The sequence below is a fragment of the Plecotus auritus genome (genome assembly GCF_963455305.1).
Source record: "Plecotus auritus genome assembly, chromosome: 6".
NCBI classification, from domain to species: Eukaryota; Metazoa; Chordata; class Mammalia; order Chiroptera; family Vespertilionidae; genus Plecotus; species Plecotus auritus.
In genome coordinates, this window is record NC_137773.1 from 176456452 (window position 1) to 176483825 (window position 27374).

Sequence of the window (27374 nt, forward strand, 5' to 3'; positions counted from 1 at the left end):
CGCCTGCAGCCTCCGGGTTCGCCAGGAAAAGGGAACGGAAGAGGCGAGAAGAGGCGAGGAGCCGGCTGACGGGCTGAGAATACGGGACAGGGTGCTCCGGCCAGAGCTGCTCCGTCAGGGGTCCCGGGAAAGCGGCGAGCAGGATGGGCGGGGGGGGGGGGGGCAGAGACTGCCCCCAACGGGCCTCACCGAGGGCCTGTGGCAACACAAGCTTGGCCCTTCCCGTGGCTTCTGTGCCCCCCGGTGGGGCTTGGGATGAGCGAGGTGTTTTCTAGGCAAGGACCAGCATTCACTGTCCCCACGGGAGGGCAAGCATAAAGCCCGCGTCATGCCCAGGCGTGCCCATGGTGCTTTGGGGCATGCAGAGCAGCCCCGTCCTGCACCCACATGCCACAGATGCAGGTGGAGTGGGCCTGGGACAGAGGGAAACAGTGTCCACCTAAGAAAGGGGTCAGGGCCAGACTCCTGGCCCCTCGGCACAGCTGGGCGAGTGACTTCCTGGAGGGGACGGGAGAGGAGGAATGGCGGGACCTGGGGGCTCGAGGGCAGCGGCAGGAGCGGCAGGGACGTGGAATCCGGTTGGCCAGCTCCTCCTGAGAGTGAAGATGAGAGTCACCCTGCCCTCTCTCGGACGGAGCCGGAGCGGGGCAAGCGGCAGGAGGGAGCGCACAGCCAGGGCTCCTCACTGGCTTTGCTCCGAGGCGGCTGTAGTGGACAGGGAGCCGAGGAGGCCAGGGTGTGGGTCTTCCTGCTCCCGGGACTGAGGGGCAAGCCAGGCCCCAGGGGCCTGAAAGGCTCTGGAAGGGAAGGAGCTGGAGTCCAGCCTCCGAGGAGGCCTGGCCAGGAGGAGAGGCAGCGCCCGATGTGGTCCAGGGAGGATGGGGATGCCCACCCTCTCCTCCTCACTGGTAGGACCGGCACGGGCTTGCGGCACACAGGGTAGAACTAAGCAGCCTCCGTTCCAGGGAAGGTGGCTCAGTCCCGGGATGGCTGGAGGGAGGGCAGGTGCTCAGCTGAGGGAGGGGAGGAAAGAAAGCGGATTCGGCTGCGCATCAGGTGGATTCCACCAGGAGGCCTCAGAGAGCTTGACTGCGAACAGGCCCTGCTCACAGGCTCTCCCCAAGACGCAGCGCCGGCTTCCTGGTCCTCAGACTGAAGCGCTCTCCCCCAGCAGGAAAGTTTGTCTCCATAAAAAGCTGCTGAACCTCAGGGAGTAAGTGGCTTGGAGGTGGGTCTGGGCAACTTCTCCAAAGGGGTTCTGAAGCCCAAGATCTCAGATGCACATGTAGGCTCTGAGAGAATCATGGGGTTGCAGAAGGTCACCCCCAGGGCCCACCTGCCGTCAGGGAGGCTGTGGGGAGAAAGCAGCGAGGCTGCCGTGGTTTAGGGCGGCCCCGGGCCACTCCCTGTGAACCAGAGACCATCAAGTTGGGGAGCGGCAAGGCCAGGGCACCTCGGCCAGGCAGCACGCGGGCACTGGGGCTAGAGAGAACCTAAGGTGCAGCGCCTCTTAGAAGTGTCCCGGCCGCTTCTTTCTCTGTGTAACTGTGGCCCAGCACGGGCGGTGGTGCCCAGTGCCCAGCGCACAGCTTGCCAGGTCCAGTGTCAGTGCCTGGCAAAGAAAGGCATCTGCAAGTGAGACGCGGAGCCCCCCTGGGACTCGGGATCCTGGGACTCGGGATCCGGGTGACAATTCATGCAGCTCCTGCCCTGGAGGATCCAGGTGGAGACACGGGCGTGGTTGCTTTGGCCTGGTGTTCCCTCGAGGCACTTGCTGGCCTTGCGGCGTGGACACGCTTGCTCTGGGCTCGGCCTCTTTTCTGGGACACCCGCTTCCTCCCACGCCGGCGGCAGTGTGGCCGGCTTCCGGCACGGCCCGCTCCAGGCCTGAAGTTCTCCAGCATCCAGTGGCGTCAGGTCCTTGTCTGGCCGCCGGCACACGCTTGATCTCCGAGCCCGTCGGTGCTCTCGCCAGCTCTGCGATGGCTCCACATCTCAATGAAGAAAAGCCGCGGAGGGTGCTGATGGAGGCCACACAGGCCCTCTGGTGTGGGGCGCAGGGTGCAGGTCACCGCATGTGGGGGTGCACCTTGAGGCCAGGAAGACATCTTCAGGCAGTTTTTATGGCCTCTATGGTGAGCACCCAGCAGTCCACCGAGCTCGTGGGCCAGTGTTTGCTGTACTTGGAGGACACGGCACGCCCCCTCCGAAGAGCAAGGCAGCAACAATGACAGCGCGCACAGCAGACATCACTCGGTGAGGAGGGGAGGGGACCTACCGGGAGATGGGCTGATGGGGCCCAGGTTCTGTGCGGGGGCAGGCTTAGCGGAGTCCCCAGAGTCGTAGCAGGCTTAGGAAGAACCCCCTCTATGTTAGAACTAACTCAGGTCTCCGTGCTGGGGCTGGGGCCGGGGTCATGTGGGTCCCAGCCTGGCCCTCCCATCAGCTGGAGCAGGACACAGGGCAGCACTCTGGCTAAGCAGCTCTGCTCTCGGGACTTCGGGCCGCGTGCACATCTGGGCCGCCGGCACGTGTGAGAGGACTTAGCACTGTGGCCAGAGGGGCTGCCGGGACTGGACTCCCTCCTGCACCGGGCCTCCCTGCCAGGACTTGGCCAGTCCACTCTGCCCTGGCCTGTCCTCCCCGCTCCTCCTGGGCTTGCTTGGCTGCAGGCTGGCTCTGAGCAACAAGGAGGGCCCCGAGGGCCCACGCTGAGCGCCAAAGGGGCCACGGGGCCTGCTGAGTTCTGGGCTGACCTGGCGGTGCCCAGGGGCGTGGGGGCCCTGCTTGCATATGGCAGCCCGAGTTTCCACGGAGGTGGGCCCGGGCAGGTGGTCGCGAGGACCGCTCTGAGCTGGGCACTGGGGAGGGAGAGAGACAAACTAACAGGATCCGAATTTTATTTATTTTTATTTTTATTTTTTAGAATGTTTCTGATTCTCAAATTTTATTTTATTTTTTTGTTAATCCTCACCTGAGGATATTTTTCCATTGATTTTTTTTTTTAGGGAGAGTGGAAGAGAGAGGGAAAGACAGAAAAATATCGATGTGAGAGAAACACACTGATTGGTTGCCTCCGACCAGGGCAGGGGCTGAGGAGCCTGCAACCAAGGTACATGCCCTTGACTGGGATTGAACCCGGGACCCTTTGGTCCGCAGGCTGACGCTCTATCCACTGAGCCAAACCGGCTGGGGCAGGATCCGAATTTTAGCATCAAGCAGCATTGGTTGAACAGTGAGCACAGGAATTGGTTAGGACTCTGGACAGACAGACAGGCCTGGATGCTGACGTGTGGCTCAGCCTAGGCCAGTTGGTGCTCAGGGTCAAGAGTCAGATGCTCCGGGTGGGGGCACCGAGGGAGGGGGAACTGGGGAAGGGGAGCAATACCTTTCTCAGCCACAGACAGGTTGGGGTCACTGCAGGGTTTGCAGGCTCCGATCACTTGCTGGAACAGGGCTGGCTGGAAATTTGGCAGCTGAGGGAAAGAAAAGAACATCAGAAGAGGGTGAAGATGACCAGTTATACCTTGGGGCAGTGTTGTGGGCCACAGGTGCCAGGACATTCCAAAAGCAGAGAACTCAAAGTGGAGGCACAGCTCACGCCTGAGGTGCCGGAACCCTGGGCGCCCAGGGGGGCTGTCCGGCTGCGGCCTGAGCAGCTGCCCGTGCAGCATCGAGGCACCACCCTTCCATGTCGGGCTGGGCGCCAGCTGCCCTGGGCGTGGCCAAGGACACAGGCACCGGAGGCTGTCTAGCTGTGTCCGTCTGTCCTGCAGGGAGACGCACGGGCAGAAAGGATTCAGGGACCCTTCCCCCCGGGTGCTGGCCAGTTCCGCCTCCTGGGGCACTGCCAGACTTTAGGGATGAGGAGTCCAGGAGGCTGGCCACGACAGACAGCCACACCAGCAATGGCAGTGCCAGCCCGGCCGCCCTCCTACCCGTGCTGCACGCTGTCTGGGTGGCTGGTCCTCAGTCCCTGCAGTCCCCACCCGGGAGCGCAGCAGCCTCCTGAGGCCGTGCAGGGAAGGAGGCACGGAGGACAGCGCAGGAAGCTAGCGAGGGTGCCGAGTCCGCAGCTGGGCTCTACCTGTCCGTTCTCCAGGATGGCGGCTGGGTACATGGCGCTGCTCGGGCGGTCCCGGTGCGTGGGCAGCAGCAGCATCATTTCCCGGGCGTGGCGGTACTTATCTGGCAGAGAGGGAGAGCCTGTAACCAAGTGAGAACAATCACGCACAGATGACGAGTCACAGATGGAGCGCCGGCGGCGGGCGAGCGCCCTGGGGGCCGGGGACCGGCAGGCGAGCCTTGCAGTGGGTGAGCAGGGGCTCAGCGAGCACGAGGATGGAGCGGCTGCGGGCGCACGGAGGCGGGTGCACTGGGCGGCGCAGCCCCCGACAGGCCCCCTCCCTATGCCCAGGCAGGCTGGGGGAGAGCGAGGAGAGCCAGGCCAGTCGCTCTGGTGGAGAGGGGCGTGGCCTGGATGCTGGTGCTCAGGGGCCCAGCTTGCAATGGAGCCGTCACAGAGACAGACACATCGGACAACACAGCGGCACGTTCTTACTGGACACACCGTCTCCACACACTCACCTTCTCGGGACACCACGGGCCCTGTTCTCGGCCAGCCTCCTCCCACCTCTCCCCGACCCCAGGCCCAGCGCCTGGCCTCCGCCTCCCTGGCCATTGTGCTGTGGCCGGAAGCCAGGTGGCTCTCAGGGTGTCTCACTCTGAGACCTGCACCCCATGCACATGGGGCCAGGGGGTCAGTCTGGAAGTTGTGGGGCGTTCCCCAGGCTCTGGGGTTAACTGGGGTCATGTTCCTGTCCTGTGAGGCCTCCGTGTAACCTCCTCTGGCCCGAGAGATGTCACGAAGGCCAGGCCGCGCCGATGTGGTGTGACCCAGGCCCCATCGATGCACGGCACGGCTCGAGGCCCAGGGCCCTGGGGGCATGTCCTCGAGGGGACCTTGCACAGAGCAGTGAGGTTAACTGCCGTCTTCCCTCGGGGACGGATAACTTGGAAGTTCTCCAAATGTGCACACTCCTTGCCCCTGGAGGCCCCTGTGGTGCTGTGACAACGGGTGCTCCGTGCTACCACCACCTCTCCCAGCTGTGCATCTCACCTCCCTCCCACTGCCCTCTGCGCGGGGCAGCCAACCCCATGGTAAGAGAGTGTCAGCTCCTTTCTCGGAAAACATTTAACCTGTTGCTAAGCTGACACAGGGCTTCTGTGTCCCAGGACTTCACAATGACAGAGGGGCGGTCTGGTGACCCCGCATGGCAATTACTCAAGGAGGGTCCATCGCAGCCCACGCTTCCTAGCCCCAGGCTCTGACCGCCAGTGGAGCTGCCGACCTACCAGAGCTTCCAGGGGTGGGCAAACTTTTTGACTCAAGGGCCACAATGGGTTCTTAAACTGGACCGGAGGGCCGGAATAAAAGCATGGATGGAGTGTTTGTGTGAACTAATATCAATTCAAAGTAAAGGAGCGGAGGGGAGAGCAAGAGAACCGGATAGAACAGCCGGATCCGGCCCGCGGGCCGTAGTTTGCCCACGGCTGGCTTAGGCTGTGCCTTGCCAGCCAATCGGCTGGAAGGTTTGCGAAGCCACAGGGACCACAGCCGAGTGTGGCTGGGCCGGTGAGGAAGGCCCTGCTGTCGTGGCCACTCCTGGAAGTGGGGGCGTGACTCCAAGGTGCAGGGTTCTCCAGAGTCCCGTTTCCATGAAAGCGCCTCCTCGCCCATGACACCAGCCATAACCCCAAGGGAGGGAGCACTTCCCTCGGGCCCGGCGCACCTGCTCCTCGGCGCAGGCCTCCCTGGGGCGGGCGGGCTGGCCTCCTGCGCGCCTCGTAGGCCTGATGCTGCGCCTGATCAGGGCGGGCACCGTTTCCCCAGGCGGCCAGCACGTGGAGGTTGTAGCCAAGAACTAACTTCCTGCTCTTTCTTCCCACCATTTCCTACTTTGGCCCAAATCTATTTAACTTTTTCTTTTTTTCACTTTTGTACTCGGTACTGTCCAATGCCACAAACGGGAGGGCTTTCACAGCCGTGCTCTGCAGACAGCTGGAATTGGGCCACCGTGCCAGCGTGTCTCCAGAGATGGTGACCCTCAACGCTCGCCTCCCAGCACACACATGCCCCTTCTCCATGAGGCGGCGTCCCTTCCCCACCCTGGTCCTGGTTGGCCTCACGGACTGCACGTCTGTTACTATCCTGCATAGCCAACCCTGGGGCGCACTAGAGCTTCGTTGCCACAGCTAATTTCATTCCACTGCAAAGACTTCTATTGAAAAGGACAAAAAAATCAAGTTTCACTGTAGTAACTACTATCCGAATGTAAAAGAGATACGGGCTCTCAGAGAACAGTATTTGTCCATTTGAATAAGAAATCAAGCAAACTTGGGCAAAGTAAATAGCTTTTTACAGAGCCACCTCACCTGATCAAGCCTTTCCCAACAGACCAAAGTGTTCTGGGTGGTGACACTGTTCAGAGTAATGTTCTCCAGGGTTGATTTTAGCGCTCACATTGAACATCCATGCTGTGCGTGACGCTTACTTCCTCGAGACGCACTGCTGCCTTAACTCTGACCTTTACTCTTGCAAACATTTCAGGGGGAAGGGACGGAGCTTCTCCAGCCGTGGGCAAACTACGGCCCGCGGGCCGGATCCGGTTGTTCTATCCGGTTCTCTTGCTCTCCCCTCCGCTCCTTTACTTTGAATTTATATTAGTTCACACAAACACTCCATCCATGCTTTTGTTCCGGCCCTCCGGTCCAGTTTAAGAACCCATTGTGGCCCTCGAGTCTAAAAGTTTGCCCACCCCTGTCTGTGTCCTACTGAGGTGGAGCGGCGAGAGCTGGCTACTTGGGGGCAGCTCAGAGCGGGTCTGACGCCAGCCGGAGAGCGGTCTGGAGCTAGAGACCTGTGTCCTGAGCGCTGGGAGCACAGGTGCGCATGCTCTCAGAAGCCACAGGTGAGAGGACGACAGTGGGGTCACGAGGCCCTTCCCCTTCTGCAGGCGGCACCTGCCCCCTTACCTCGGGCACTGGAGGGGGCAGAGGCAATCATCTGGGATGGTGCTGAGTGGGTGGAGCTCAGGCTGGAGGAAGAAGGGCTTGCCTGGGACGAGGACAGAACAGACACGTTGGTGACTGAGCCCTGGTACCTGGGGTTGGGCGATGCGAGCTGCAGAGGGAGAGATCAGCAGGACAGAGGTCTGAATGGCCAGGACTGTGGGACTGGCCTAGACTTGGCTTCTTCATGCCATGAGGTGCCCAGACCTGGTGTCTGATGCCGTACCCTGGGCCCTGATGGAGGCCAGGCTGATGGCTGGCGCAAGGGTCAGCCACCCCACTCATGGAGCAGGGCTGCTGGGTGGATTCTAGCGATGGTGCCCCTGCGGGGAGCAGGGCTCGGCCATCACGAACGCCAGGCAGGAGCCTGGCAGAGGGTCTACCCCTGGGACTGAAGCTGGACTCCCTTCGGGGAAACAAGGCCTGGGAGCCGCCCCGGGGGTTGGCGGGAGGCAGTCTTGCTAGCTCTGGGTGTTCTGAACGCAGTCACTGGAGAACTAGGCGGGCGGTCAGGCCTGGACCAGACCCGCCAGCAGAGAGGAGAGCCCTCCACGTCTGAGCTCGGGCCCGTTCCCCTGAGCAGCCCCGGTACCTGCATGTGGTGGTACAGGTCCTCGGGGGCCTCGCCCACGGAGCCGTCGCCCAGCATCACCACGTTTCCCGCTTCACTAGACGCGTGTGAGGAGAGAGAGGACGAGGAATGGCGACCTGTGCCCATCAAGTTCATGGGGCTGCGAACAAGAGCAGGACACGGAAGCAGTCAGACCTGGAGCCGAGGAACCTTGCTGGTGGGGGGGGGGGGGCCGTGGAAAGGGGTGTGTAAACGTCACCCCAGCCTCAGCCACACTGGCTTGGAGGGCCTGGAGCAGCCCCGAGCCCGCTGCGCTGAGGGCTGCCCTGGGCGGACTGATCCGGGCGGGCACTGGCTCCACCTAGAACTTAATGGCTAATGGCCACGCAGACGGCTGACAGCAGCAGGTTCTCAGGGGGAAGGACAGAGACCCCCCGAGCCTGGCCCCAGGCCTGAGGTCCCCCTGGCTATGGAGGTCCATTTGCACTGTGCCCACCCTCTGCTGGGTCTGCTCCATGGTGAGGTGTCTTCCTGGCAGGGGCAAGGCATCGGAGGGCCGTGGGGAAGCATCTCTGGGCTTCCTTTCATGTCCGTGGCCGTAGCTCGCCAGCAGCGGTCCCCTCCCCCTCCCAATACGAGGCGGCCCTCCCTCCCTCCTCCTCTCTGGCTGAGTGCGCATCTGGGCTGCCTTGCTGCTCCCGTTCCCCTGGCCTGGCTTCCTGAACTCAGAGCAGCCTCACCTCGACATCCCCATCACCACCTGGTTCTCTTCCTGAAACCGAGGGGCGATCCCCATTCCCGTGGGCTCAAGTCCAAAGGGATGACTGAACAAGGCCCTTCAGGGCACCGGGCCCCCATGCCTGGCCCCTGCACTGCAGCCTCTTGGTTCGATGTGCAGTGACCTGGCTGGCTCGCTCCCACCCAAGCGAATGTGCACGTCCGTCACTTTGCCTGGGTCTTGCTCCATCACCTCCCCCACCCCAAACTCTTTTCTGCCTTCAAACTTCTGTTTATCTTCCACGCTGGCTCACCCCAAATGACCCTCCTCCGGGTCCCACACTACCACGGGTCCCCTGTCACCCAGGACGACGACGCAGAGCGTGGCCCTTGTGTACTTGGGTCAGAGGGCGTGCGAGTGAGCTCACAGGCGCTCTTTCGGACTTCTCTCTCTGACCTTGGACGTTCCCTCTCTGACCTTGGACGTTCCCTCTCTGACCTTGGATGTTCCCTCTCTGACCTTGGACGTTCCCTCTCTGACCTTGGACATTCCCTCTCTGACCTTGGACATTCCCTCTCTGACCTTGGACGTTCCCTCTCTGACCTTGGACGTTCCCTCTCTGACCTTGGACGTTCAGACTGCCCTCTGCGGAGGGGCCTCCCAGCCCTGAGGCCTACCTGTGCCGGTGGGTCATCTTGAGGCTCTCGGGGCTCACGGGGCTGTGGGATGCTAGGACACTGCCCCGGGGGGTGCTGCTGCCTGAGCATGCAGGAAACTCCTGGTGAGAGATGGAACAACAATAAGTGACCGCAGCGGCCCGGAGGGGGCGGGGGGGGGGGGGGGCGGGGACGAGGGGGAATGTGAGAGGGAAAAGAGCCCTGTCCTGTGAGCTGAGCCAGGACTGCAGCTCTTTTGGGCAAGGACCCTCCTCCCCTGGGGAGCCCTGGGCTGACCCGCTGAGAGAGCACAGCTGGACGGCTAAACGGCTGAAGGGGCCTGAGCTCACAGGAGGGCGTTGCTAAGAGGCGCCCTCACTGCAGAGGAAGGAGAGCAGGCGCTGGAGGCAGGCGAGGACGAGCTGAGTGTCGCTGTCAGGCATGGCGCTTCTTACATAGGACAGGCTGGCTTTCCTAGGGCTGCTAAACGGACCAGCTCTGTGACCTGGGCTAAGTTGTCTGTGACCCAGTTTATGGGGAAACAGGACACAAAATCCCGGTGGAAGTAATTGAGAAACAGCGCCGGCGATGTCGGCATTACTGGATTCCCAAGCGTGCAGACTTCTCCGCAGGAAGCTCCGGTCCCCAGCCTCCTGGGTGGCAGCACACTGGTGCGTGTCTCTCTTCGTGACTCCGAGGAGACAGAAAGCACCCGCTGGCCTCCCCAGCCCTTCCTGGGCGCACTGGGCTGTCTCTGAGCTTGGCCTGAAGAGGCAGGCTCCTGCCACAGCCACAGCTTGCGGCAGACAGACCTGCACGGCCGGCCGCCGAGAGGACACGCCGCTGGGCCCTGGCCCCGCCCCGCCGAGCTGGGTGAGCGCCCTGTGCTTTCGCTGCAGGGGCCCGAGAGCCTGCGAAGCAGAGAACTGCCGGGCCAGGCTCTCGCTGGCCTGAGCACCTGCTGTGACAGGGAGTGTGCACACAGCGACTTGAGAGGCAACGGAACACCCCTCGGAGTCCGGGCCACTACCGGTTCTTTACCACACGGACATCCAGACTTTAAGGGGAAACCAAAGAGATTTTCTCAGCGTTTCCCACCGTGAGAGACCAAGAGACCATCATTACAGAAGCAGCTCAGGACATGGGCTTTTCCCCGGAGCACGCAGGCCAGCTTCACGTTGCGCAGGAACAGGCTGGGGCCTGCACTGAGGACCTGAAGGGACTGAGCCGACCCCAGCCCCCCGCCTCCAAGAACAAGGCAACTCTAACAGGTCAGCTCACGGAGGCTCAGTGGTCCACCCCGCTCCCCACAGGGCCTCTGCGGCCAGTGGTGACCCGGAAGGGGAATGTCTGTGCACCATGGCCTTGCCCCCCCGACCAGCTCTGTGTCCCGTGCCTCCTGGCCACTTCTGCCCAGTGTCCGGGGGAATGAGAGCACAGGTAACTGGGCTCTCGCCCCTGGAGACCTGGCAGCCAGCTTGTTAGCAGGAGGGCTTCTCTAGAACACCTGGGGTTATCCCATGGCTGAACAGGGGGTGAGGTATGGAACGGGGATCGAGACCGTGTGAACCGTATTCTCAGCCAGCCAGCACTCCCTGTGAGGCCCCTGGAGGGAAAACAGTCCTGGAATACAGGCCCTGCTTCTGCTGTGAGCATGAGTCCTGGGCCAAACCCTGCCGTGGAGGCCCGAGAGCCAGCCCAGAGCCTGCCTGGCCTCTCTGAGCAGCCAGTATGCAAGTACTCTCCACCCCAGGCGTCCTCAGATGTGAGCCTGGGTCACCAGACATGGTGGAGGGAGAGGGAAGGAAGGCACCTGGAGGGGAAGAATAAAGAGAGGGAAGAGAGGCCAAGAGAGGGAGGGAGGGAGCGTTGGGGGAGGGGGAGGGAGAGGGGGATGAAGACGGGGAGGGAGAGAGGAGAGGGGGGAGAGGGGGCTGGCTTAGGCTATGCCTCACAGCTTCACGTTCTTGGGATGGAAAATACCTCCACAGAGGTCTCTACGAGTACTCTGGCTCTTTTCCTTGCGCATGGAAGCCTCTCTTCAGGGCACAGCGCCTTGAAAAAATGGTCTCTGCCCTTGAATCTGACGCCTCCTTAGGAAGGGAGTGGATGAGGGGCTCGGGCCTCCCTCCCCGGGACAGAAGGCCCACTCTGCGGTGGAGACAGCTCCCCCCTTTCCTTTCGCTTGCTCACGGGTCTGGAGGGAGTGCCACCCGGTCCTGCGGCAGCAGGGGCAGCGCAGGCATCAGCTCACATGGTAGAGGCTGGCCCGCATCATCTGGAACTGGTCGATCAGCTTCTTGTGCAGGGGGCGCATTTCCGGGTGCACGAACTTCTCGTGAACTGCCAGTCCGACTCCAAGGATGTGGACCTATCAGGGGACAGACCACGCCGCTCCGTTAGCAGGGAGCAGCCTTCCGGGGGCACAGCCTTCCCTCCTGGCCGCTGGCCCCGGGCCCCGCGAGACATACCTGCTCCTGCATGAGCTCCTTGAGCTGGGCGATCTTCTCGGCATCGCCGGGGTGCTTGGTGATGTAGTCTTTATCAAAGAAGGCCTGCGAAAGGAAAGGCCACGTCAGAAAGACGCTCCCCGGACGGCCACTTGGATGGGGCCCAGCAGTTTCAGTCTGAGGGGCCACCTGAAAGGCCGTGGGCTCCCCACAGGGACGCACCCCAGTACGCCTCAAGTGGACGGCGTGACCCTCCTGCAATCAAGGTGCCTGCTGTGTCTACGGCCTGATGGCGGCCAAGTATCTAAGCCTGGACACCTGTCCTGTCCTTCGGGGCCGGATGGGCTGGTCGCCAGGGTGGAGTGTGGGGTTAGGGTCTTAGCCGGCCCCCAATTCACTTCTGGTGAAGCGCTGGGCTTCAGCACTCCTCTTGGGGTCACTTAACATGCCTCCCCAATCAGAAGGTTCCTAACCTGGCAGAGTTCAGAGAATACAAAGGAAGGGCCCTCCCAGAGCTGTGCCACAGCAACAGGGAGGGAGCCTGAAGCCTCACCCAGGACCCTCAGTCAGCCGAGGCAGAGTGGAGGGGTGCCTGGGGAGCTGTCCTGGGAGGCGGGGCTGGGGGCCGCTCACCTCCTGGTAGCGTGCGACGCCTCCGTTGACCGCAGCGTCGATGACGCCGTTCAGGCACATGCTGAGCAGGTTGATGTTGCCATGCACCTGCCTGTGCTGGTACTGGCCGATCAGGGCCCGCAGCTCCTGGTTCTTGTTCTCCACAACCTGGATGGCATTCTCCAAGGGGCTCACCTCCACCTGGCACACGGACACGGGTCACCACAGGCCCAGCAGCCCGCCCTCGTTACAGACCCGGAAGCCGCTTCCCGCCTTGTCCCTGTGGACGCGACTCCCCGGGCCCTTGGGCACCGGAAAGGGGAAGAGCACCGGGCGAGGTCAGAGCCCGGAGGGCCCTTCCGCCCTGTGAACGGGAGACTGCAAGGGCGCTGCCTCGGGCAGAGGCCTGAGAAGGTGCGACAGCCCCTCCACCTCTATCCCGCCGCCCCCCCCCCCCACCCCCCGCCCCGCACAGTGCCCTCGGGACCGCAGCGGCTTTCTCCAGCCCCCAGAGAAAGTTCCCCATGGCCGCATGGCTCACCAGTTCCCGCCTCTCCACTTCGAACCACCGGGAGATGCCAGGCAAGCTGTGGGTCAGGGTCAGCGTGGTGCGCTCGATCCACAGGCTCTGCGGGGAGGGAGGGCACAGGCAGGGACAGGCCGTTAGGCCGCCGTGGCCGCACCCGCCTGCCTGAAGGATGACATAGTGACAAGGTCCCGAAAACGCGGAGCCCGCCCTGGCCCCTGAGCGCTGCCCCGCCTTCCAGGCTGATCACCTTGAACTCATTCTCCTTGTCCTTGGGGCCTTTGTGAAAAGGCCTGTCGTACCGGAACTTCCTCACGTTATTGACGCGGTAGAAGCTCTTGACGCGATCCGGGACCCTGTCCATCTGCAGGACGTCCATGCAATCTGGAATGGGCGTCACCGCGTAGATCTGCAAGTCTGCGCAGGAAGTGAAGGGGAACCCAGATTTGCCAGAGGTGAACCTGAGTGGCTGCCCCACGTCACCCCCGAAGGAGGAGCATCACAGCCTCTGTCCTGATGGAGGAGGGGACAGCCCTCGGTGGGTCAGACCACGTCTGACCTGAGCCCTTCCCTGAGCCCACGTGTCTCCTGAGCACGCAGCCAGCTGAGCTGTCAATGCCAAGTGCGCTCAGGTGCCCCTTTAACCCAGAAGGGGAAGGGCCAGGGGCATGCAGGTGCCCACAGGAGTGAGAGTGGCCGGGGCCTGCCCACTGTAAGTGAACTATTTACGGTAAAACAATCTTTTAATAAAATACTCTTCGGAGGGAGAGAACCTATGGGCATCCACCTGGCCCTCCGCCCCCCGAACAAGCTGCCCATCGTTGTGAGGGCTCTAAGGCAGCTGTGTGCGGCCCGAGGGCCAGTGTTTGCCTCTAGACTCCCACGTGCCACCCAGACCACAGGCGCTCCCATCTCCTGCCCATTGCCCCGCCCCATCCCCGAGCCCCGCCTCAGTCCGACAGATACTCAGGAGAGTAACAGGTGCAGGCGGGGCACAGCAGGGCACGGGCCTGTATAGTGACTGCTCCCGATTACCTAGGAAGGCCCTTCAGAGCAGGGTGAGGGCGGTAGCAGCCAGCCGCAGGGACAGAGGGCCTTCTGAGGCTGTGATGCCTAGGCGCCCCCATGGCTAAGGGCCTGCCAGGGCCTCTCTGAGAGGCACGAGTGCCCCACTCCCTGTGGGCTTGGTGGTGAGGACACGCTCTGGTTCAGGACCTATGGGTAACCTAGTCTCCAAGGCCAACGGCACGGCAGCGGGACAGCTGACTGTGGCCTCCCCTCGCGGGGCCCCGCCCTCCTCCCGCCGCGTGGAAAGATACACTGGGCGTCGCACTGCAGGATGGTGTCGTCGGGGTGGTTGGGGTGCTGCATGGCGACGGCCTGCGGGAACTCGCTGAGCATCCTCTGCTGGAAGGCCTCCAGCCTCTCGTAGTCGTGGCCGCGGCACACGTATTCTTTATTCTGTTGCAAAGAGGAGAGCACTCGATGCCCGGCCTGCGGCCCCGCCTCCACGTGGGCCTCACGAGCAAGGCCTAGGAGCCCGAGGCAGGCCCGGGGCAGTCCCTGTCCACAGGGGATGATGGTCAAGAGGGAAGGAAGGAAAAGCTGCACTGGGAGGTGGCAGCGGGAGGGGCACAGGCTGCTGGGAGGATGGAGGGCACCGGGAAGGGGTGCCAGGTGGGGGTCCTGAAGGCCCAGCTGGGTCAGCCTGGGGGAGAGGAGCGGGGAGGGGCAGCTGGAGGACGGTGGCGTGGAGAACTGGCGGGGTGACTGCAGAGGCCTGGGTGTGTGCTTCTGAAGGGCCACTTGTGTTGGCCGGGAGAAACCACTGCCCCGTGGCTGGTAGGGACTCAGGACTGTTTACTGCAGTGATCCCCTTGCCGATGCCACAGCAGAACAAACTGGTGTCGTTCTAAGCACGCGGTTCTGTGCTCTATCACATTCGGTTTGGGTGAGGTCTCAGTTTGCCCCTTGCTGGACTGAAGTCACAAGGCACCCTCAGCCCTCTGCTCTGTCTGCCCCCAGCCGGGGAGGCTCCCCTGAAGCCTGCGGGTCCCTCTCTCTGCCTGCCCAGCTGCGGCCAGACCCACTCTGACAGAGAGGCGTGAGGCAGGCAGCCCCTCCTGGCCTGTCTCGGGGGACAGACAGGAAGAGGTTCCACAGGCCAGCAGATGCTTCGCGGGTGGGGAGGGCCGCAGGCCGGGCCGTGGAGGACCTCAGCCTGTCTGGAGTAGGATCCGCACCCCCTCCTCCTTCTGTAGGAGAAGCCAGCTCAGGTTAGGCCACGTCTGATGGCTCAGAATGGAAGGGCAACCCCAGGACGGAAGTCAAGGTCACAAGAAGCTGGCTGGCCTCTCCAGTGGAACAGACCAGCGGTCAAAGGACAGAGACACTGCCAAGTCCCTTGCCTGATAAGCAGAACTGACCGAAAAGGGAATGATGAAGAACTGGCCTTTTCATACCCACTCCCAATGTCGCCCCTCCCCAGGACCTGCTCACGGTCGGTCAAACAGAGAGAAAGAACTCCCGAGCAGGGGCGGGGTCTTCCTGCCTGAGCCGGCTCTCAGACCTCCCTAGCGAAGGGAGGCAGGCAGATGGCCTAGAGAAGCCACGCTGACAGAGCCCACGTCATCGATGGCCTCTGTGTTCAGGGAAGACCCAGCAGCAGGAAGGCACACAGTGTTGACCTTGAGGCTCACTGTCAGTTTCATCTGCTCAGGCGAGAGCCCCAGGACCCGACTCGAGACAGAGCGGCTGCCACGGCCCTGCACTGTGTCCTTGCCACCCACCAGCGAACAGCCACCTCCTCTGGGACTTCCTCCACCTGCCGCAGATGAACTGGGCAGCAGAGCACGTGGGCCAGACCAGGCCGATGTGTAGGCATAAATCATCACTCCTAGGGACTGCGCCTCATGCGGACATGGGGACAGATGGACACCTGTTATTCTCCTGCCATTCCTGGCCCCCTTGAAACCACATCTGGACACCGAGACGTCACAGCAGCAGCACCTGGTGGCTCAGGTGCAGGTTCTGTGCCAGGTCCCACTCGCAGAATGCTCTGAGCCCCGAGACGCTGCTGTGCCCTGTGACGTGAGCATGGGGGGTGGGAGCCAGGTCCAACCATGATGACACCTCCTGTTTGGCAGGGACAGAAATGGGGACACCAGGGCGTGATTTTGTAACCTATATCCAAAATGATGATGCTTTGGAGTAAAATTTGGTTTATCATATACAAATTGTGGGACTGAAAAGGAGAATAAAATGACAATAAAGCACAATTTGCAAAGATGAAATGAGAAAGAAGTCATAGTGCCAGGATCATTCATTTGTCAAAGGACTTTCTAGAGAGGCTTTTGGCTTCTAATTTCTGGAGAAATCTTTCCTCCTCTGCTGACCTCCGCTCCCTGCTGTAGTGTGATCTATGCTGACGGGGCAACAAATGTGCCGCTTCTGAAGCACCTGGGCTGGAAGGTCCCTGGAGTGTGAAGGAGGCCCAGCCCCCGAGAGGGCCTCGGCTCACTCGCATTCTGCTGCCAGAATCGCGGCTGTGGCTGGAGTTGCAGCCTTCCTGGGGATGACAACTCCACAGCATGTGCTGGCACCCTGTCAGCATTATTAGTTCCTACAGAAATCGTTTTCTTTTCACCCAGGAGATGTGCAAGCTGCCCTGCCTTCCATCTGAGACCTGGAGGGCCTGGACTCTGACTAGCAGACCGGCTTTTTAAAAGGAGCGCGAGCACAGTTGACCTTTGGTGGGATACCAAGCTCACAGCTCACTGGCTCACGTAATGTCTCCAAGGAGACAGGATCCCAGACATATCAAGGAGAGTCCCTGAACCTTCCCATCTGCGTGCTGAGAGTGTGGACACTGAACTTCAGTAAGCACTGCAACTGGGGGCCATCGGAGCTGCCTTAGGTCTCAACTGCAGCCCAGGCCCGCCCACAGCACACTTCAGGGAGGGCATCTGAGCATGACAAATCCATGGCTACAGCCCACAGCTGACGCCTCCTGGAGCCTCCGGTTGCGCTGAATAAAGGAGAAAATCACAGCTGCTCAGCTGGGGTCAGGACGGCTATGCTCAGTCATCCCTCCATGCTCATGCTCCAGCCCAGCCTCCGGGCAACGGGGTGGGGGGGAGACATGTCTGTCTTCACCTGGGCAGAGAGACAGCTGCCTAAAAGGCCTCCCACAGCCCGAGCAGGGGCTGTCCTCGGGTTGTCTCAGATCCACAGCTCTCCATGCTGGCTGCACAGCCTGCAGTGCCACGGGGCAAAGAACCATCACCTTACCCGAAGAACCCTCAGAGGCCGGTCTGCTGCGAGGTCAGGGCTGGACTGGGTGCTGCCTGGCTGAGGCAGGCACATGGAGGCGGCCAGGCCCTCAGAGCGGGGGGGGGGGGGGGGGGGGGGGCGCGGGGAGAGGGGAAGCTTCTAAACATGCCAATGTGACAGGCTCAGACCCTGGTCACTTCCTGCGGAACCTGGTTCAGGAGGCACTCGATAGCAGAGAGCAAACAGGGTCTAAGCAGCAGGCAGCGCAGGCAGGAAAGCCAAGGGCCTCTGTTGGCTGCTCAGCCCTTCGAAGGGAGGGCTCAGGAGGCCAGGGAACAAGGGGAGAGCACAACGGGACGGGGCAGGGCAGGTTGTCCAGGAGCCTGTGAAGCGGGATGGCCCTGTGACCACCTGAGGGACTCACCCGGAGGAAGAAGGGGAACTTCCTGCCGTAGAAGCCGACGCGGAAGAACTCGGGCTCCAGGCGCTGCTGCTCCATGATGCTGTCGTAGTAGCTGGCTTCCATCTTCTGTGGATGAGAAGCTGCCTTCAGTTTGGCCCCACTGCTAGTCCGGAGCAAGTCCTCCCAGGCCCACTGGATACGGTCTTTCGTCAAAGGAACCCACAACTCGGTTTAGATGAGACCCATGCGTGGCCTCTCCCCAGGAAGCCCCTCCTCTTCCACTGTCATCTGATGCGGGGGGGGGGGGGGGCGGGGGGCACGCCTGCCCTGCAGCCCGGGAGGCCGTTCTGTGTGTCCTTCCCAGTGGGTGGACCCCGTCCCACAGAGACCCAGGCTCCTGCATGTTCAGGGGCACCCATTCCCACAGGAGACATGTGCACCACCACCTCCCTCCCCCAGATTTCCTGGTTTTGAAAGACACTGCGCCTGACCCGGGGTGAGCGGGCTCACAAGTGACTAACAGCAGTTCTCAGCACCATCCGGCATCAGTCCAACTGCCTCGCTTTGGATCATCTATCGTGGGACTAACGAGGCTAAGGCAGGCTCAATTGCCAGCGTCACTGGTACTGGTTCCAATTTAGGAGACTTTAAACTTTAAAAGCTGAGCTACTGTCCATGATGCCTAGCATTTCCAAGGCCGGTAAGGTTTCAGTCTTGCTGACCTGGCTCTACAGTCAGAGCAACTCCCCGGACTCTGAGAAGACCGCTCTAAGGTATTCAGTGGAGCCAGCCTGCCAGGAAGCCCAGTGAAGCTGGGGCTGGAGGGCCTTGTCTGACACAAGCCCACATCCGAGCGGGGCGGGAACGCAGCAGAGCTGGCTGCACTGAGCAGGCGCAGGAGGGCGAGCTGACATTGCGGCCCCCCTCCGTCATGAGCTCAGCAGCTGCCAGCACTCCGAGCCCAGCGCCAGGAGCCAGGGAAACCTCGGGGCGGCCCTCAGAGCCCCTGGGCATTTCACCGAAGTTCTGAATATTTTGCTTCAAAGGAGGGAGAGAGATGAGGTCCTTGGCCTCAGCGAAAGGGACCACAAGCCACAGCAGGGAACGGCCGGCCGCACAGCGTTTTCGGAGGAAGCATCCCTGAGCAAATTATTTCAGGAAGAGCTTCTTCGTGAGGGCGGGCTGCACCTGCTCCCGGGAGCTGCTCCAGCGGGTGCATGCCGCTCACCTCCTGAGCACCAGGGTCACAATCAGGGGTCCTCAGACTTTTTAAATAGGGGGCCAGTTCACTGTCCCTCAGACAGTTGGAGGACTGGACTATAGTTTAAAAAAAAACAACTATGAACACATTCCTATGCGCACTGCGGGCCAGGGACGAGTCGGCTGCTAAGCAGGACAGGCAGTGGCACCCAGTGGGCCGGGTAAATGTCCTCGGCGGGCCGCATGTGGCCCGCGGGCCGTAGTTTGAGGACGCCTGGAATCATTGATCAAGGGTGTGTGCTGGTTCCCCAGCCAAACGGCAAGGGTCTCGAAGGCCGAAGCCTGGCCTCTGCTCCTCCTCAACGCCCAGCATTAGGCGAGGGCTGGGCCTGCAGTGAATGCTCTCCGAAACGGAAACCGCGGCCAGGCGAGCCGGGGCTGGGCGGGGAAGGGGCAAGCTCACCCGGATCCAGCTGAGGCTCTGATAATCGTAGAGGCTCTCATACTGACACGCCAGCTCCCTGCACAGAGGGATGCCAAACTCCCAGCTCTGCATCAGAAACAGGAACAAGGCTTCAGCTCCTCAGGTGTCCTCGGAAGGGCCTGAGCCCACATCACCCACAGCGGAGGGCACAAGGCCTCCTGTAGCTCATGCCACACAGATCATCTGCTCAGAACCCATCTGCAGCGCCCAGCAAAGCACTCGGGCTTCTCCGCGAACGCCTCCTCCTCCCGGAGGCCGCCCCCTGGCCGCCTGGCAGGGGCGGGCACCTCCGCCTGTTCCTTACCTGGAGCTGTCTGTGTGAACACTAGCTACATTTGCTGTTGTGTGAGTCTCAGTTAGAGGATGGACGGCAAGAGGCCAGGGACCCTGTCTATTTACTTTATCCTCAGAGCCTAGAACAGAACTAAGCACGAGCGGGTACTCAGTAACGGTTCAGTTAACGAGCTAATAAAGGAAACAGTGACATTTAAAGAAAGATTATTTAGGCTCAGAAACAAGTATGGAACCAAACCTGATAATTTCTTTGAGAGAAAGATTCAAATCTCTTTTTAAAAATGTATTTTTATTGACTCAGAGAGGAAGGGAGAGGGAGACAGAAACATCAATGATGGGAGAGACACATCGATTGGTTGCTTCCCTGTGTGCCCCGACCAGGAGCCAGGGATTGAGCCTGTGGCCGAGGTACGTGCCCTTGACCGGAATCAAACCCGGGACCCTTCGTCTGCAGGCCAACGCCCTGTCCACTGAGCTAACCAGCCACGGGGAAAGAGTCAAATCTAAAGTGGCTTCAGGTAGTCCTTGCCTAGCCAGGCCCAGGCTGCTTCCGCGGTGTGGCCCCCGTTATGGTGACAGGCCCACTGAACAGGAGCCTGAGGAGGGCTATAATGGCCTTCACTGCAGAGCAATATTGTCCATTTCTTCTTTTTATTAAAAATTTTTTAAAAATATATTTTTTATTGATTTGAGAGGAAGGGAGAGGGAGAGAGAGAAACATCAATGATGAGAGAGAATCATTGACTGCCTGCCTCCCGCCCACCCCACACTGGGGATGGAGCCCACAACCGGGCCTGTGCCCTGACCAGGAATTGAACCGTGACCTCCTGGTTCATAGGTGGACGCTCAACCCCTGAGCCATGCCAGCTGCGCCATTTTTTTTTTTAAACAGTGCTTTTTCTCTTGGTTAAATTGGGAATCACTGGTTATCTCAGCCAGGTTCTTCTCCTCAACATCTAAATACGATTTAAACTTCTTATATTATAGGAAATGTTAAACATGTGGAAGAACAGAACAGAAGAGTGAAAGGCTAGGTACTCATCACCCAGCTTCAACAACGATCAATTCATGGCCTGTCTTGTACCATTCATGCCCCACCCACTGACTCCTCCCTACAGTTTCTGAAGCAAATCTCACATAATTTCACCCATACGTATTTCAGTATGAACAATAAGGACTATGTTTTTATTTTATTTTTTATTTTATTTTTTTAAAATATATTTTATTGATCTTTTACAGAGAGGAAGGGGGAGGGATAGAGAGCCAGAAACATCGATGAGAGAGAAACATCGATCAGCTGCCTCTTGCACACCTCCCACTGGGGATGTGCCCACAACCAAGGTATATGCCCCTGACTGGAATCGAACCTGGGACCCTCCAGTCCCCAGGCCGACGCTCTATCCACTGAGCCAAACCGGTCAGGGCAAGGACTATGTTTTTAAAAAACACTATTTGAAACACCATCAGGGAGAAGGACAATAATATCTCATTTGGGTCTGTGTTTCTCAAAAAGAGCGTATTATTTCTAGCCTTCGAAGTGACTAATGCCATATGGATCAAAACTGCAGGTCCAATGAAAAAGACCGGAAAAAAGAAAGAGAATTTTATTTTATTTATTATTTTTTTAAATATATTTTTTTATTGATTTCAGAGAGGAAGGGAGAGGGAGAGAGAGAAACATCAATGATGAGAGAGAATCATGGATTGGCTGCCCACAACCTGGGCATGTGCCCTTGACTGGAATTGAACTTGGGACCCTTTAAGTCCACAGGTCGACGCTCTATCCACTGAGCCAAACCAGCCAGGGCAAGAAAGAGAATTTTAAACAGACTTTGACTCCCTGCCCCAATACAGCGCCTCTGGCCTCAGGGAGCTTGAAGGCCTTCGCACCCCCATATCCCAGCCTTCCAGGGGGCACACCCCGGGCTCCAAGTGCTGCTCGGGCAGGTTTCAGCCAAGGCCCACACAAGGTCTGCGTGGCAGGCAGCTGGCTAAGTGGCTGAGCCGTGTGCAGACTTCCGCCACCAGCAAGAGCGCCTGTGGGGACTGTTCACTTAGGCGAGGAGGCCCATTCGGGCGGAAGGCGCTCTGCCTGCCGCAGCGGCTCCCTCCCCTCCTGGGCTCAGTGCTCCTCTGCCCTGCACCATCTTTGCCCTAAAGTGCAGCCTGCTGCTCTAAGCCCTCCCCACCCCATTACCTTCGGACCAAGAGCTGTAAATACTCTGCCGCCTTGAGGGACTGTGCTGGAAAACTGGTGGGTCTGGGCTTTTCAAAAAATCCTCACACAAGGATATGTTTTTAAAATGCTTTTTAGAGAGAGAAGAAGGGAGACACACCCCCAAAACTGATGTTTCCTGACTTATGGGCAAAAGCCATTCATGTTTAAATCTTTCTTCTTCATGATGAAAAATTCACTTAAAATGTCCATTCAAGCTAGGGGCTCAGCCACTCTAGTTCCCTGAGGGTGCCTTTTCAGTCTCTAAGACACGCTCCAAGCGGAGTAGGGAAGAACCCCTCGACAAGCAAGCGCTCCCGCCTCTCCAGTGTCTGGCCAACACGGGGGTGGGGGTGGGGGCAGAGGGCCCGCCAGGAGCTCTCCCAGAGACAGAGCTCGAGGGCCGGAATCCCCAGGGAAGCCTGAGCCAGTGCGGCGATGCCCGCCAACCCACAGCACCCGGTCTGAGGGGGCACAGCCCCAAGCAAAAGGCTAGCTGCGCCTGGGAGAGACATCCAAGACGAGCAGGCACCCGTAAGGGCGGCACCGGCTCCGCTGGCTGGAGTTCAGACCCGTTCCTTTCACAGCCCATTTCATGGCGGATCAGGAAGCCACATGGGGTACACAGAAGTGGGGGCCCAGGAGCCTGCTGCAGGTGCTTCAGCACTGATAGATGGGGAGCTGGTGTGTGGAGTTGTCTCTCATTCCCCAAACTGGAACTGGCTTCCAAGCTACAGAATCAGTGATTTTTCACCCCCTCACCCGCCACCCAGGAGAAAACCATGCCGCCTGCAAACCTGGTGCACATCCGGGCATCCACCCCCTCCCCCCCCTCCAGACACCCCCTCACCCCCTGCAGCCACTGCCCGAGTGTCACAGCGGAAGCCGGGCCGGAGCCGCCCGCTGGCCCTACCTTGCCCTTGCTGAAGTAGTGGATGATCTTCCGGCACAGCCCCTCCTTCCGCTGCCACTCGGTCTGCGAAGGGTAGTGGAGGAATTCCCGCAGGGGCCGCTCCTCCCACTGCAGCAGCTCGCAGTACAGGAGCAGAGTGAAGGCAGCCTCTGTGGGACGGGCCATGTGGAGGTCAAGGACAGGCAGACTGCGGGCAAGGCCCGTGCAGCCCAGGTCAGGGGCCCTGGGTGCCAAAGGGGAGACACAGGAGCTGCCCAGCCATCGGAGAACCACAGCACGAAGGGGCCCGAGGCCCCGGGAGACACCTCCCCCCACGGCCTAGTCACTTGTTCTGGCTCCACATGAAGGCTGGCCCAGCGACCGGGAGCCGGTGCACAGGTGCCTTGCTCTGGGAGACATGGACATGTGAGCGCCCTGGGGTGGTTTTTTCTTCTTTTTATGCTCAGCGACTAGAGCTTCCTTTCCAAGCTCATCGGTACTGGCGCTAGGAGTGGGCACTGACCAGGCTTCTCTGCCCTCCCTGAGCCGGCCTCGGCCTCCACCTTCCCTTTCTGACCTCTGCCTGCCCCTGGGAATGACCTTCTCCTCGTTGCTCCCGTTTCTAAAAGGAGAGAGGAAGTGCCAGTGGTGATAAAGGTGTGGTGGCTGGAGCCGGAAGCTCCATCCCAGAGGAACCGGATGCTGATCGGGACCCAGGGCAGAGGCCCAGCGACACCGCCTCCATGGGGGCCAGGTAGAGAGGTTACGTGAAACGCTGCTCAAGACCCTGGCTCCCTAAATTCCACCGAATGGGCCACCATGAGTGACGGCTGCAGAGTGGGGTCCTCACCACATCGTCGGCTCCTTCCTGCTCTACTTGCTCATTTTCATGGCTGATCTCTTACTGGCAAGTGAACTAGTTCTAGCTTCTGCCTGGCCTCCGAGGCCCCACTCAGGCCTGTTCCTCACGACTAAGAACCTCAGTTCTCATTACTCTGTGCCCCACTTCCCATTGTGGCCAGGCCCACGCGCTTGCAGACTCTCCGGGCTCCTCCTCACCCTTGCCGCTCTGCCTGTCCTCGGGCCCCGGGACCCTCCTGCGCCGGGAGGCACAGGCCTCCTCCTGGACGGGGGGAGCCTTTTCTCTCCGAGACAAGCCCCTGGGCCCTCAAGTCCTGCCTCTGAAGCTTAGGAAACAACACGTTCTCTTGGAGGGTGCTAGGGTCACGGGTGGAAGTGGACGCAGAGAAGGGGAGTCAGTCCTGTCATCTCTTAATTCTTGCCAGGCCGTGCAGTCAGAACAGGTGGCTTCTGTGCCCATCACTCTAACATCGAGAGATAAGGAAAAAGGATTCTGTTTCCATAAGTCCGTCTAATTTTATCCATGTTTGTGGGTGATGGCTTGGATTTCCTGTCTAGCACACACATGTAAGCCCTGTGGCCCAAGGGCTGAGATGTAGCAGCTGGTCACAGCGAAGAAGGTGGCTGGGCGGGGGGGCGGGGGGGTAACTATGGCAAAGGTGAAGGGCGGACTCCTGACTCAGAGCAGGGCAGTCAAATGCTTTTCAACGTGTTCTGTGAGGAAAGGCCTGTCGTGGGTTAAATGGAGGTGCAGCGGAAGGGCGGTCAGGAAGCCCTGTCCACGACCCCCGGGAGCTCCACGCTGTGTGGTCTGGAAGCCCAGGGCGAGGCACGTGCTCCTGTGTCATGGCCGCACCCGGTGCCCGCTGTGCAGGGGCTTAGAAAGGCTCTGCGTGAGGGGGGGCAGGGCTCAGGACGCTCTCACCTGGAGCAGCAGAGCCCGCAAGTCACCCAGGAGGCCTCAGGGGGGTGGGGGGGTGGGAGGCATGGAGACTGGAACAGCAGCCGCGGGCAGAGAACAGGGCACCAGGCACAGGTGGGAGTTCCGCCTGCTTTCCCCACCGCGTTACCAAGGGGCTGGGAAAGGAGGGAGGTGGGGGGCAGCCAGGCCCAGCATTCTGCTAAGGTCCGGCAGACGCCAGCCAGCGCCATGGCTGCCAGCTGTGCTTATCCGTCCAGTCGGTCCTCACCGCGAGGCCCGGCTCCCTCTCCCGCTCACCTGTGTAGTTCTCCGCCTGCAAATGCATGTCACAAAGCTTATGGATGTAGCGAATATACATCTCTTCTTTGTTAATCTCCGATTTGTAGAAGTTCTGTAGGAGAGAAGGAAATACACACAGGTGGGCGAGGCTGCCACGGCGGAGGCCCTCCCTGAGCTCCCGGCAGCTGGCCGCAGCCCTGGGGTGCCGGGCGGCAGGGCGGCAGCTGCGGAGGCACCAACCAGAAAAAGACAGGGCCCGCCGGGGGCACGCCAGCTCGGGGTGGAGCCACGGCAGGTCTTGGGGAGCCTTGAGGAGGAGGAGTGCCAGTGCAGACGGGGGTCAGGGCAGGCTGGGAGCTAGGGTATGTCAGGGCGGGTGGGACCCCAAGAGGCCGGGCTAGAGCTCTGTCCAAAGAGAAGCTCATTTCATTCCTTTCCCAGCGGGAACAGGCCTGGGGAGATGTGCGCTCCAAGAGGCCCGGAATGGGATGTCCAGACGACACTCGTGGCTGACAGCCGTGTGCTGGAGGAGGCTGAGCCAATCGCACTGCCGGGCAGGGTGACCCACTAGCAGACGGGGGAAGGGCATGTTCTCTCACCATCAGGTTAACCGTGCAGCCGACCTTCTTGTTCTCCGTCTCCTCTCCTTTCATGCAGTCCCTGGAAGGAGAGCGCAGGTGAGTGCCCGTGGCGTGAGGCGGGCCGCGGGACCACGTGCACAGCTGCAGTCCTCCGGAGGCATTGCTGCGCCCAACCCACTGGGGTGCTCTCCAACCGAACGGCTTTCCCGATGCGTCCCCCGGCAGACGAGCAGGAAGACTCTTTTCTAAGAGGCTGTGCAGCCTCCGGCTGTGGCTGTGTGCAGGGCTGCCTGTGCCTGCCCCTGCGGCTGGGCAGCCCGTGTGACGGCAGGGGGCTGGCAACGGAAGGCTCCGGGGCCTCCAGCTGCCTCCTCCAGGTGGAGGTTCTGATAGAGCCCAAGGGCCCGGCAACCCTGGCTCTGTGCTGTCTGTTCAGGGACCACGAGAGTCCTTCTGGGGCTCGGCTTCCTAAAGCGGGAAACACAGCTGCTACCAATGAGCATCTTTATATCCAACGCAGAATGTCTGGGGTTCGTGCAGAAGTTGAAGACATTAACACAGAGTTGAAGAGGTGCTTCTCTGAGTACCTATACTGAGTACCTATACTGAGTACCTATACTGAGTACCTATACTGAGAACCTACGGTTCATGCCGGTATAAAGCTCTCACACTGTAGGTTCAAGGCATTCTGGAGTACAACCTAGTGCTTATTTGTAAATGTATGTATGTATAGTATATACTTGGCTCTAAACAGCTATTCTCTTAGTAAGTTCCTGTCGAACTAAATGCACGGGGGTAGAAGAGACTTCTTGGCTCCTGCATAACCTTACAGTAAGTTTATCCAATCCATAACCTGTGCTATGCACCTGCCAGGGACTCTCCAGACTCCACACGGGGAGCCAGGCAGACAAGGCCCAGGCTCCTGTCCGCAAGGAGCTGGCTCTCTTCTGCTGGATGAGTTAGAAAGGTGACACAGGTCATCATCCAGGTGACGCATGCTCCGAAAGAGGTGTGCAGACAGCCGGCTAAGCTCCTGGGAAGCCTTCGCGATTGGGGTGCGAACAAAGAACCACACTGGGAGGCTGGGCTGCAGGGCGTGGGGGGCGGGGACTGGCAGGAGATAGGGCTGGAGACGTGGGCGAAGCCCCGTTTACAAAGAGCCTCTCGTGTCCTGGGAAAGAGTGAACTGCGTGTTGCAGGTACTACCACTGAGACAGAAGCGGGGAGAACAAAACTGGTTTGGCCACGCGTCTGAGCTGCTTGTGCAAGAAGGCGGAGCCGTCCCACAAGCAGCTAGAACTAGGCCGGGGCCTAAGACGCAGCGCCTGCTCTTTCCCAGGCCACAGGGGAGGGCCAGCCGTTAGGATCGCTGTCCGCCCGGCCTCCCGGGTGACGGCAGGTGCAGGAGACGAGGCCATCCCAGTCTCTGCTGTGAACAAGTCAGTCCTCTGTCCACCAGGGGCTCCCCAAGGCCACCTGTGACCTCATGAGGCCCAGGAACAAGGGTGTGAAGCTCACACAAGCACAACTGCGCTACAGGAAGAGGGAAGCTCAAGATGCGAGCACTTCTCTCGAGAATTCCATCTCCGTACCCAGCCCTGCCCTGGGCACCGAGCCCCCGCACAGCAAGAGCCGTGGCACAGCAGCACCTTCTCCTGCGCAGCAGCGACTGGGCTAACCTCGCTCACATGCTCTGGTGCTTGGGTAAAAAGGCTCCCTGGTGCGCCCGGGTCTTGCAGCGCAGAGGAGACAGAGCTACTGCTCGGGCTGTTTCCTCTCCTGGCACCTCCCTCTGAGGTCCCAGGGCCCCCGAGCCGCTGCACTGCACTCTGCCGAGAGGACAACCAAGGCTGTCGCGGCAGCTCCACTGTCACTTTCAGGCGAATTCCAAAGCCATGAGGTGATGGAGCAGGCAGGTGTGCACGCAAAAGCCCGTTTCCCACGCACTCCCAGATCGAACAGAGCGGGAAGACCCTGCGCTCGGTCATGGTCTGCTTCCTCTGCCTGCTCACGCCAGCACCGAAGGACAGACGTGAACAGACCCCAGGCAGAGGGGGCAGGCATGGAAAAGTGGGGTCCCCGGACCATGGACACGCCAACCGCAAGTCCTTCTGGGTCACACTTCTGTCCCAGGCAACACTCCCTGCGCACCTGCCACAGGCTGAGGAAGGCCACACCGAGGACCTACAGCTCGTCCCCGCCTTGCTTTCCTCTCCTCCCTGCTGAGCCCGCTCCTCTGACGGACAGCCAGATGGCTGCATGTTCTGGGTGTTTCCTGGCAACATGTGCCCGCCTATCAGGAGGGGCCCCAGGAGGCAGCCCCCCCCCCCCACCACCCTGCTTTGGCCATCAGTAGGTTCTCAATGA

The 27374-nt window shown here is 60.5% G+C and overlaps 1 protein-coding gene across 7 annotated transcripts in view; it reads right to left on the reverse strand.

Moving 5' to 3' along the window:
- The window catches only part of DOCK3 (dedicator of cytokinesis 3), a 194701-nt gene that overhangs the window by 4256 nt on the left and 163071 nt on the right, over nt 1-27374 (reverse strand). For 4 of the 7 annotated variants that reach the window (XM_080671830.1, XM_080671836.1, XM_080671834.1 and 1 more), the window contains 16 exons: nt 25026-25086; nt 24445-24538; nt 22386-22534; nt 18943-19029; nt 17301-17405; nt 13924-14065; nt 12855-13021; nt 12620-12706; nt 12100-12279; nt 11488-11571; nt 11271-11387; nt 9038-9138; nt 7664-7802; nt 7036-7183; nt 4088-4206; nt 3389-3476 (listed from right to left, as the gene is read on the reverse strand). In XM_080671830.1, coding sequence (XP_080527956.1) covers nt 3389-3476; nt 4088-4206; nt 7036-7183; nt 7664-7802; nt 9038-9138; nt 11271-11387; nt 11488-11571; nt 12100-12279; nt 12620-12706; nt 12855-13021; nt 13924-14065; nt 17301-17405; nt 18943-19029; nt 22386-22534; nt 24445-24538; nt 25026-25086 — 1868 coding nt within the window. The remainder of the gene's footprint in view (nt 1-3388; nt 3477-4087; nt 4207-7035; nt 7184-7663; nt 7803-9037; nt 9139-11270; nt 11388-11487; nt 11572-12099; nt 12280-12619; nt 12707-12854; nt 13022-13923; nt 14066-17300; nt 17406-18942; nt 19030-22385; nt 22535-24444; nt 24539-25025; nt 25087-27374) is intronic. The other 3 variants (XM_080671835.1, XM_080671833.1, XM_080671831.1) reach the window with 3 other exon arrangements.